The 11104-nt window shown below is 36.6% G+C and overlaps 1 protein-coding gene across 3 annotated transcripts in view; it reads right to left on the reverse strand.

Moving 5' to 3' along the window:
- arfgap2 (ADP-ribosylation factor GTPase activating protein 2) overlaps positions 1 to 7948 on the reverse strand; it is a 12394-nt gene extending 4446 nt beyond the window's left edge. The window contains exons 1-10 of one of the 3 annotated variants that reach the window (XM_016575717.1): positions 7885 to 7948; positions 7658 to 7746; positions 6761 to 6879; positions 6531 to 6603; positions 6271 to 6402; positions 5446 to 5526; positions 4793 to 4898; positions 4655 to 4711; positions 4134 to 4178; positions 1188 to 1240 (exon numbers count right to left, since the gene is read on the reverse strand). In XM_016575717.1, coding sequence (XP_016431203.1) covers positions 1188 to 1240; positions 4134 to 4178; positions 4655 to 4711; positions 4793 to 4898; positions 5446 to 5526; positions 6271 to 6402; positions 6531 to 6603; positions 6761 to 6879; positions 7658 to 7729 — 738 coding nt within the window. In that variant the 5' untranslated portion in view covers positions 7730 to 7746; positions 7885 to 7948. Of the gene's footprint in view, positions 1 to 1187; positions 1241 to 4133; positions 4179 to 4654; positions 4712 to 4792; positions 4899 to 5445; positions 5527 to 6270; positions 6403 to 6530; positions 6604 to 6760; positions 6880 to 7657; positions 7757 to 7884 lie in introns of all 3 variants that reach the window. The other 2 variants (XM_016575716.1, XM_016575718.1) reach the window with 2 other exon arrangements.
- Positions 7949 to 11104: the final 3156 nt, after the last annotated feature.

An 11104-nucleotide genomic window follows, 5' to 3' on the forward strand; every position in this document is an offset into this window, starting at 1 on the left:
ATATATATATATATATATATATATACACACACACGCACAGTAAAAATACAATTTAAAATGTAAAAATTACAGTACATATAATTACAGTACCATTTTTATTACAATTCGTTTTATTTAAATATTACAGTACCATAATGTTAAAAAAGTCTCATTCTCATGAATGAGAACTGGAGAATTATACTTAGTTGTTATGAAAGTATGATAAATCTAAGTAAAATATAATTAGATTTTCAGATGAATTATGACCCAGACATGCTTTTCACAGGTTTTGTGAAATTCACTGGAACTATTAAGTGAAGAAACATACCTATCAACAAAATGAAAAACAATCACCAACAAAGTCTATTAGCACACATTCGTAGCATTTGTCTAACTACTATTATAAGATTTCAAAATGCAGACGTGTGTGAGTAAGGCAGAATCTGAATGATTATCGATTTCTTCTTTAGTTTTAGGCAGAACCACTGTTCTAGCTTCTGTATCGCGCTGCAAGGCTGACACCTACTGACAAAAACTGAACACTGCAAGAACAGGAAGCACAATTCCCTAAAAGGGTTAGTTCACCCAAAAATGAAAATTCTGTCATTAATTACTCACCCTTATGTCGTTCCAAACCCGTAAGACAAATTAAGATATTTTTTTATGCATTCTGACGGCTCTCTGACCCTCCCATAGACAGCAAGGGTACTACCACGATCAACGTCCAGAAACGTAGCAAGGAGATTACGCAAACAGCGTATGCTGTTCTGTGTCAGCTGAACCACACAGAACAACATACGCTGTTTGCGTTCAGTGGATACTCTCCAAAATGGCGCTAGGGTGACACGGAGCCGACGAATTGTTGAATAAAGTCTTTTTTTTTTTTTTTTTTTTCACCCAAAAAAATTTTCGTAGCTTCGTAATATTACGGTTGAACCCCTGATGTCACATGGATTATTTTACCGATCTCCTTGCTACGTTTCTGGACCTTGATCGTGTTACTTACATTGCTGTCTATGGGAGGGTCAGAGAGCTCTCAGAATGAGCTGTCAGAATGCATCAAATATCTTAATTTGTGTTCCGAAGATGAACGAAGGTCTTACGGGTTTGGAACGACATGAGGGTGAGTAATTAATGACAGAATTTTCATTTTTGGGTGAACTAACCCTTTAAGGGGAAGTGACTGAGAGCACTGATTGTTCACATACCCCTTTCTTCGCAGCGGCTGGCTTCTTCTTTCCAATAATGGAGGGTTTCACTTCTGAAAACAGACAGCATAGTCAGAGAAAAGTAACCATGTCTTCCTAGATTATTCCAGACAAGGATCATTAGTGCATGGCGATAGAGGCCACAGCCTACAGTGCCCTGAGAAATATCATGCCGGCAAAGCCTGAGGAGAGGGAAGAGGTCACATCTCACACAATCAATTCGCTTATCAGAGAAAGAGTGTGTTTAAAGTGTATACATGAACACTGGGAACATCCATGCAGCGTTATTATTGAATATTGAACCAATGAGTTACATCATTTAGCAGAAAATTGGGGCGTCTGGAAGCTTTGTGCTAAGACGAATGCTGAAATTGGTTTTAAGATTTACACCCACTGCATCCTGATCACCAATGAAAAGCCGCTCTAATCTCATTCCAGGGCACAAGTCAATCCAGACTGGAAAACACATTAGAAATACCATGGTATAAGATCTGGGTCCAGACTGGAAAGTGCCTTAGAGCTCTTTATGAGATTAGAAAACGCTACATTACACTTTTTTTAGTCAGTGAGCAACTTTATACACCAACTATGGAAAAGTGGGGTAAGATATGCCAATTTTAAGTTTAAGGAATAGCTCACACACACACAAAAAATGCTGCAGTAAGTCCAAACAGCTGATAAAAATATCAAAATCCACACAACTGTTTCCACTTGTAAACAGTGTTTAATCTCTGCATATTTCTCTCCTGATTCATTCATTTTTCATTTTTGAAGAAAAAAAAGGAGGCTTGATGCATTTGTTTCTTACAAAGACACCGCTTTTTGCTTCACAAGATGTTATTTGATGAACTGGAGTGGTTGTGGGTTATTGTGATGTTTTTATCAGCTGTTTGGACTCATTCTGACGGCACCCATTCACTGCAGAGGATCCACTGGTGAGCAGGTGAGACAATGCTAAATTGTTCTGTATCTGTTCAAATGAAGAAACAAACTTGCACCACAAAAAGTGGTCCAGTGACACAACCTGCCCCACAGTACGAGTAAGAATTGGTAAATACGGCATAAATAAGAATAATTATACAGTATATAGGTTAGTTCTGCTATACGTACAGATACTAGGGAGGTCAATAGTAGCAGAAATGCTTAAAGGGGTCATATGATGCGATTTCAAGTTTTCCTTTCTCTTTGGAGTGTTACAAGCTGATTGTGCATAGATAAGATCCCTGAAGTTGCAAAGACAAGTCTCAAAACCAAAGATATATTCTTTATCAAAGTTAAGACTCTGCCACGCCCCCCTAAAACGGCTCGTTCTAACACGCCCCACCATTTCTACCTCACTATGTGGAAATATTAGCATAATGCGGCCCAAATGTTCACGCAAAGAAAGAAGGCGTGGTTTCAGTAACCGCAGTTAGTGTTGAAGCAGCATGTCAGGGAGACGCTGTGTGTTTCTAGGCGAAAGCAAAATCACTTTATTTGGCCTTCCGAAAGTAGATGCATTTAGGAATCTTTAAGATTACTTACAACAGAACAGCAATGCATTTTATGGACGACCGTTTCATGAACCTAGGAGAGGAGGTAATTCTGACTTTGCTATGACAATCTGGCGCTTCTGAATCAGCTACTGTTTTGTTATTAGTTTAAGTATTTGCTATTGACTGTTCAAATGCGGAGTTTTACGCATCGCATGTGTGTGTGTGTGTGTGTGCGCGCGAGCGAGCGAGAGAGAAAGAGAGAGAGAACGTGAGAGAGAGAGCGAGAGAGAGAGAGAGAGCGAGAAGTGGAGTCAGCTGTCTTAACCGTGGCTTGTGTACTGCAAACACATACCAGCTTCATCACTGTGTCTGTCACGCGACTCTGTTCCCCTTTCGGGCTCTGTCTTTACATTTATTTTGTAAAACAATCAATTCCAAGCAATGTTTCAGGCTCAACAGAAGTGCAGCTCAAAGTATACTTCAGTTTTTGTGTTTTAAACTATACAGAGTACAGTATAAATGAAGTGCACATAAAGTTGCGCAAGAAAAAAAAAATCCATGATAGCGTTTCTGTGCCATTACAAAAGAGAGAAAAAAAACTGAAAGATTGATTACATTGGGCAGAACAGAGAAAGATGTCAAATCTGCCGTCGCTCCTTCAGCCAAGTGTTAAAAACACCCACACAGCAGCAGCAACTAGTCTTCTTCTAATATTCATTCCCAAGGTAATATAAAGAATAGTGTTATAAATTTACATAATTATTTGATGAATATATATAAAAAATTGGCTAGATTTATTATGTAAACTGAGGAAACGCATTCTCAGTCTGTGAAAAGGGTTCATAAACTACTGGAGACAGCAACAACTATAGACGGCCATGTTGACAAGAGTTTGTGTAAGGGAATTAAGAGATACTCACAATTCTAGTTTAAGTGAGTACAAAGACATTTTTATGGCTAATAAGAAATGGGCAATACATTTCACATACACTGGACAAGGATCAAACTATCCAGTGCGCATATGTCATGCTATCAAATAGTCTCCTTTTAAAGGCTATGATTTCAGCTGTATGCATGCATGTGTGTCAAAACTGATTTATACTTTGGGCTTTAAGCTCTATTAACAGCATATATTTCGTAATGTTGATCAGCACTGAATTTCTCAATTTTAAATTAAATCAAATCCCAGTCAACAATTGTGTAAGTGCAATATACACAGTCCCTGATGACACCCCGAATAGATCTGAATCGGTAAGAAAATGCATTATTATTTAAAAGCAGAAGATTATTTTTACAGTAACACCAAGCTTATAAAATATGAGCAGTTTTGCAGTAATATTATGATAAAGAGGAAGGGGTGGAGCCAAAGCAGCACACACACTCAAATTAAGTATCAGTCAAGCGCAGAACCATGCTGCTTCATTCTGATCAGCCAATAGGCATCCTGCCATTTAAAAACCATTCAAATCACCTTCAGGAGACTGAGACTCTTCAGACGTCAATCTCATTGAGTCGTCTACATTAACAGAACAGAAAGCAGGCTTTCAATTCATTTGCAAAGAAGGTTGCATATCTACATTTACTAGCTTGTTATTACACATAAAAATTATTTTAATGAGACTTAAAGGTGCTGTATGTAGGATTGACACCGAGTGGTTGAACTAGGTATTGCAGTCCAAAGTAGTTATGTGTTTTTGTCATATTATTTATAGTGTTTTTTAAACCATGCAGTTTTACAAGCATCATAGCACTTTTTTTTATTTCATTCTTTCTGTTGTCCATAAAAAAGGTTGATATATGGAATACTTCATTAGTTTTCCAAACAGGTCCTGGAGCTTGACTTACTTAAGTGATTCAATGTTTGGTGAGAAAGTACTTCCAAAACAATATGGGGAATTGGGTGATGAAAGGAGACACCGAAACATGGGGAAGTTGTGATGATAATATACATTCTGCCGGAGCACTCAAACACACAATCTGCTAAACACTCACCTATTGTAGCTTTAGGACTTGTGCTCAGTCCTTCAATGCTTGGACCCTCTTCAGACTCTGCATCACACGGACAAGAAATGATGAAATGTAAAAGTACTGACAATGAAACGCATGTGATGTATAATGCGGTACACTCACGAGTGCTGGTCTCTGAACTCTTAGGATTGCTCTGCTCCAGTTGAGGGGTTATGGCTCCGTTCTCATCTGTTAGGGATGGGGACGCCATGTTCCAACTGTTGGCAGGCTGCAGGTAAGAGAACAATTATCAAATTTCACACATCAAGCCATAATAATAATGGCATATCTCAATGAGCACAATATTAATGAGATAGTTGGTTACACTTTATTTTAAGGTCCAATTCTCACCATTAACAAACCATTAACTACGACTTCTTCCTCAAACTACTAATTTGCTGCTTATTAATAGTTAGTATAGTAGTTGTTAAGTTTAGGTATTGGGTAGGATTAGGGATGTAGAATATGGTCATGCAGAATGTGCGCTTTATAAGCACTAATAAACAGCCAATGTTATTAATAGGCATGCTAATAAACAACTAATTGACAGTGAGAACTGGTCCCTACACTAAAGTGTTAACAGATAGCTCACCTGAAACATCATGCACATCAACATCGTAAAAACCGTACTTGATTACTGATTTAATATTTTTGAGCTTAGGAGAACCAGAAAAAACGCATTAATAGCGACGTTACTATTTCTTTCCAAAATTGGAAAAAAAATAATGAGAGACTGATTACGTTGGTCAGAAGAGAGAACAACACTTGTGTCCTACCTGTGTGTGCTCGTCAAAGAAGTCAGTCTCTCTCTTCTCTACAGGTGATGGCTGAGCACAGCCCGAGTTGTCAATCCACAGCTGAATGAAAAAAATACTATCTAAATAAATGCCCTGAACGCGGATCTCCAAATATGAACTGGTTTGTCTGTTGTGCTTTCATAACCTAGTGAGTCTGGGAAGATAAAACTAATGGATACAGTGTGTAACGTGGAGTTTGTTCAGTGACTCAAGTTCAAAGTTTATTCAATATCACAAACACCACAGCTGCATATAGCAAGAGATGAAATCCAAATATCTCATTGCATTACATAACTAAAAAGCAACATTTAATAAAATACATGAAATGATACATGAAAAATACATTTTAGTAAATAATAAAATGTCAATCACGTATACAATAATCTAGAGTGCTGGTGGTTCACAATTAGTAGGTTGCATGTCTGTTGTCAACAGTTCAATCAAACTCATCCACAAAAACACTATTCGATGTCGGACCCAGACTGCATTAAATACAAGTTCACTTGCAACAAGGATAAACATGGTTTGTGATAACCACAAATGTGTAGTTCTCTAAATTACTGGGGTTTAGAAACTAAACATGAATGTTACTTATGAACAGTGAACACAGGCCTGTTGTAACACAAGTTACGCATCATGTTCAATGTAAAATCATAATGCAAAACCATTGGGAAAGACTCTGCGTTTAGTGCATGTTAATAGTATGACATTAAATATCTTTTAATAACCAATGCTGACAACAAATCCATAGTTCATTTTCTAGGCAGTGATAATGCTGGAACGGTATGAGATTGGTATACTCACATCAGTGCCATACTTGGAGAGCGCAGCGTTGGCAAGCTGTCGAATCTTCTCTCTGTACATCTGAGCCGCACGACTGTTATACTTCGCATTGGTGTCGTTGGTAGTACAGCCGTGCTGGCGGAAAAACCCCATCTGTGCACAAAGAAAACATGGGAGTGATGAAGTGATGTAACATGCAGTGTCTACAGTACAGGTTAAGCTTTAAAGGAAGAACTGATGCAACTGCATGGATTTTATAGGGTAGGAAAAGAAGAACTAACCGCGTTGGCATTTCCTCCAACCTGCATACATCTCAGCTGAAACCAGCTCCAGTTGGAATCCAGCTCTGTGGATCTGGAAAGACAATATTCTACACTTTAACTCACCCTCTAACTCTAGCCTAACGAATGAATGTGACATTCTGTAACACCACGGATGAATAAAAATTGACAGACATTCACATGACAGCATAATTTCATAAGAGAGAAAAACAATAGAGATCCAGACTGACCTGATAAAGCTCAAGTGCACTCCCAAGGAGCGATGTATCCCAGAACAGTCAATGCACAGAAACACTCCATATGAAATACTGGCCCAACTCGGGTTCTTAGCAGCACAGTCAAAGCAGGCCTGAAAACAAACATACCATTTAATTACATTTCCTTCATTAAAAAAAAAACTACAGTGTAAAAAAATTCCAGTCCTCAAAATGAAAATTTCCTCATATGTCTAGGACTCGTGGCTGAAATGCACTTGAAGACTGCAGACAAACAGATGTTCTAACATCTGGTTCAATGATGTTCATAAATAATACTTTTGGCAAAGTGTAAATATGAAGGAATGCAGGAATTAACAAACATTACATAAGGCTTAACATATAATTCATTTATAAACTTTAGTCTGCTGATATATAATAAATAAATAAATATAAACACAAGAGTTTCAAAACACCTCCAACTAATTTGAATGTACATTAATTCGCGATCTCATGTCCTAATATACATATTTTACAAATATGAATGAGTTTGATCCATCTTTGGGACATTCTACCCAGGAATCTCCGCGGGTTTTGAGGTACATTATTACAGGATGAGTCATTTTCCATCGCCCCTGCGTCATTCTAAACCCGCAATCAAGTGATTTCTTTCAAGACAGCTCCTTTAGTCCGAATAGCTTGTTAATATTAAGTCATTAGTGTCTGACAGCTGGAGACAGGTGTGTTTTTCAGGTGATGTTGTTGACAGTAAACATGATGTGTTGGACGGGACCCAGGCCCCATCAGCACCGGCTTAGCGACAAACAAATGACACGTAATCCCACACGAAACAAACACATGGATGTCTATGAACAGGCTAGAACGATAATGAAAACATTCACAGATAGATTTCAATAAGACCTGGTGTGTTACCTTGTTTGTGGGTACGGAGCGCAAGCGTTTAAAAATGGTGAAAATTTCTGTCTTGTTCGGTTCCGACGCCATCTTGCCAACTGAGTAGCAGAGCGAAAACTTCTTCTTCTTCTTCTTCTTCTTCTTTAAATTTTATTGGCGGTTGGCAAACCAACTTAAAGGTGCATTTACCGCCACCTACTGGACTGGAGTGTGGGCAGTACTTTGAGAGAAAGGACAATAACAGAGCGAAAACAGAAACCAGAGAAGATGAAAAGAACGGCCGGAAGTGATGTTTGTGGAAAATAGCCTACAGGTCGCTCGACGAGACTCAGATACACTACAGGATAAACTAAATGTAATAAAAACGTGAACATACATATACTATCCGTCTAACACAATGAGTTTCATTTAGGCCCTACTGCACCATGCACATACACGAAAATGAAATAAACATATAAAATACAAATAAAAAAATCAGTATATTGGTGAAAGCTACTTTTTAGACATATGCAGTAAAATCAAATATTGATTTAAAACGTATTTAAAGTATTCATTATAAAAGTCTAAAACCGATGTGCTTTATAAGCACTAATAAACAGCCAATGTTATTAATAGGCATGCTAATAAATTAAATTAAATTAAATTTATGCATTTAGCAGACGCTTTTATCCAAAGCGACTTACAGTGCATTCAGGCTATACATTTTTTATCAGTATGTGTAAAATAAACAATTAATTGTCCGTGAGAACTGGTCCTAGGTCTAAACTGGTCTAAAACCAATTAAATTGTGAATTTTTATTTTTATTTTTTTGCTTTATTTAGTGAAAATTCACATACAAATTGACAATAAAAGCAAAAATGTCAATAAATTCAAAAAGACAATGATTGTAAAAAAATACAAATAATTAAGGAAGAAAATGAACTATATACAGAGGGGTATTGAGAACAAATCCATATCTCTAACTACAAAATAAGTGCAAAGGTCCTTAAAAAGGATAAAGTTTCAAGGCTTTACAACAATCAATAGTCTTTTTTGCTTTGGAGAACCGATGTGCTTTATAAGCACTAATAAACAGCCAATGTTATTAATAGGCATGCTAATAAATTAAATTAAATTAAATTTATGCATTTAGCAGACGCTTTTATCCAAAGCGACTTACAGTGCATTCAGGCTATACATTTTTTATCAGTATGTGTAAAATAAACAATTAATTGTCCGTGAGAACTGGTCCTAGGTCTAAACTGGTCTAAAACCAATTCAATTGTGATTTATTATTTTTTTTTGCTTTATTTAGTGAAAATTCACATACAAATTGACAATAAAAGCAAAAATGTCAATAAATTCAAAATGATTGTATAAAAAAATACAAATAATTAAGGAAAAAGAAAAAAAAGAACTATATACAGAGGGGTATTGAGAACAAATCCATATCTCTAACTACAAAATAAGTGCAAAGGTCCTTAAAAAGGATAAAGTTTCAAGGCTTTACAACAATCAATAGTCTTTTTTGCTTTGGAGTTCCTTACACCTTCCATCACTTTAAGAAAAAGACAATGATTGTAAAAAAATACAAATAATTAAGGAAGAAAATGAACTATATACAGAGGGGTATTGAGAACAAATCCATATCTCTAACTACAAAATAAGTGCAAAGGTCCTTAAAAAGGATAAAGTTTCAAGGCTTTACAACAATCAATAGTCTTTTTTGCTTTGGAGTTCCTTACACCTTCCATCACTTTAAGATACTGACAGAGCTCAAATTTAAATTGTAAAAAACTAGGTGTACTCTTTGACCATCGACAATTATGAATGTGATATTTCCCTAATATGATAAACAAATTAAGAACAAAATATAATTTCTTCTCTAAAGGCTTATCATAATAAAAATTGTGACATATATATATATAAAAAACATCAAAATAATACCTTGATCACGTCAGTCGCGCTACACGGGAAGTTGCGTCACTTCCTCGTTGTGACACTGACGTGTCTGATCGTGTGACGGCAGGCAGCGCTGCGCATATTAACTCAAGCGCAGGCCAACTTTGGAGCACTTATTTATTTTTTTTACACGTTTTTGTTTTTTGTTGAACGGTGTTTGTGCTGTTCCTCGTACTATTGGGCTCATTCGTGACTGGCAAAGATGCTGGACTTCTTCTCCATCTTCAGTAAAGGGGGGATCGTGTTGTGGTGTTTCCAGGGGGCCGGAGTGTCTGAATCGTTCACCGGGCCCGTTAACGCTCTCATCCGCTCCGTCATCCTGCAGGTAAAGCCTCAGACCGCCAGAGTACTGTTGTGTCCTGTGTATCTACAGAAATCAGCAGTCTGGCCCAGCAAACGCATGTGAGGGGGTAATGTAGGTTACTATAGTTACTGTGTAGGGTGATGTAAAATAGCACAAATATTGACTGACAGGTGCATTTGAGTGTGTGTTGGACAGTCATGTGGGTTGTGCATGTTCTAGCCTAGACAAACGGACAGAGAGCTCAAAGTAGACGCTTTTCATATGTAGTTTAACTATTCCTTGCTAAAGTGTATATTCATAAATGTACATCTGTATAAAAAATAGTTTTCGAGATTCTTTAAAGACTTCAAAAAATGTACTGCTTTTAAGATTCGGTGGTGTTTTCAGTTAACTTCAGAATTTCACGTATTGTAACTAAATATTTATAAAATGTTTAGTCTTTTTGCTTATAAATGTTCTATTTAAACAAAGAGCTTATAGCACACTGTCAAATCAAAGTTTGTCGTATTATTATAAATAATTAGGCTACTCTTATAAAATTGTCTTATATTATTAGAAAATATTGTTATATCAATTTAATGTTATATCAGAATTATATTTCTATCTCATAATAACTCACAATTCTGAGAATAAAATTCCTAATTGTGAGATATAAACTTGGAAGTGTGAATTAAAGTCGTAGTTACCTTTTTTATATTTTATTCTGTGGCAAGAAAAAAGTCAGAATTGCAAGATGTAAAGTCTGAACTCCGAGAAAGTCCAAATTTTCAGTTTATATCTCACAGTTCTGCCCTTTTTGTTTTCAGAAATGAGATCTATAAACATGCTTCCATAGTAAACAGCAGTAGCTGCTAACTCAAAGAAAGTAGAATAGAAAATCAAAAGCTAACGTCATATCATTATAGACTGCACGATAGTGCCACAACATATTTTCATGTCTGATCAGGGCGATAACCACCGCAGACATTGAGGGGGGCTAGTCCCCCCAATAATTAGAAATCGCTAAACCCTTTTCTCAAATATTGCCAATTCGAGATCGAGAGAGATGAAAGTTTCGTGTATGCGCGTCTGCGTTTCTCTTTTTAGAGTGAGTTTACTTAAATAAACAGCGATTTTATCCTCTCGTTGCTGGAAAATATAATGTATCGATTCAGTATTTAAACTGTTATTAATAAAAGTGGTGCAGCGTTGACAAGTTTCTTTTCTCCTGGATGTGTGA

The sequence above is a fragment of the Sinocyclocheilus rhinocerous genome, unplaced genomic scaffold (assembly GCF_001515625.1).
Source record: "Sinocyclocheilus rhinocerous isolate Xijiao unplaced genomic scaffold, SAMN03320098_v1.1 scaffold82, whole genome shotgun sequence".
Taxonomy (NCBI): Eukaryota; Metazoa; Chordata; class Actinopteri; order Cypriniformes; family Cyprinidae; genus Sinocyclocheilus; species Sinocyclocheilus rhinocerous.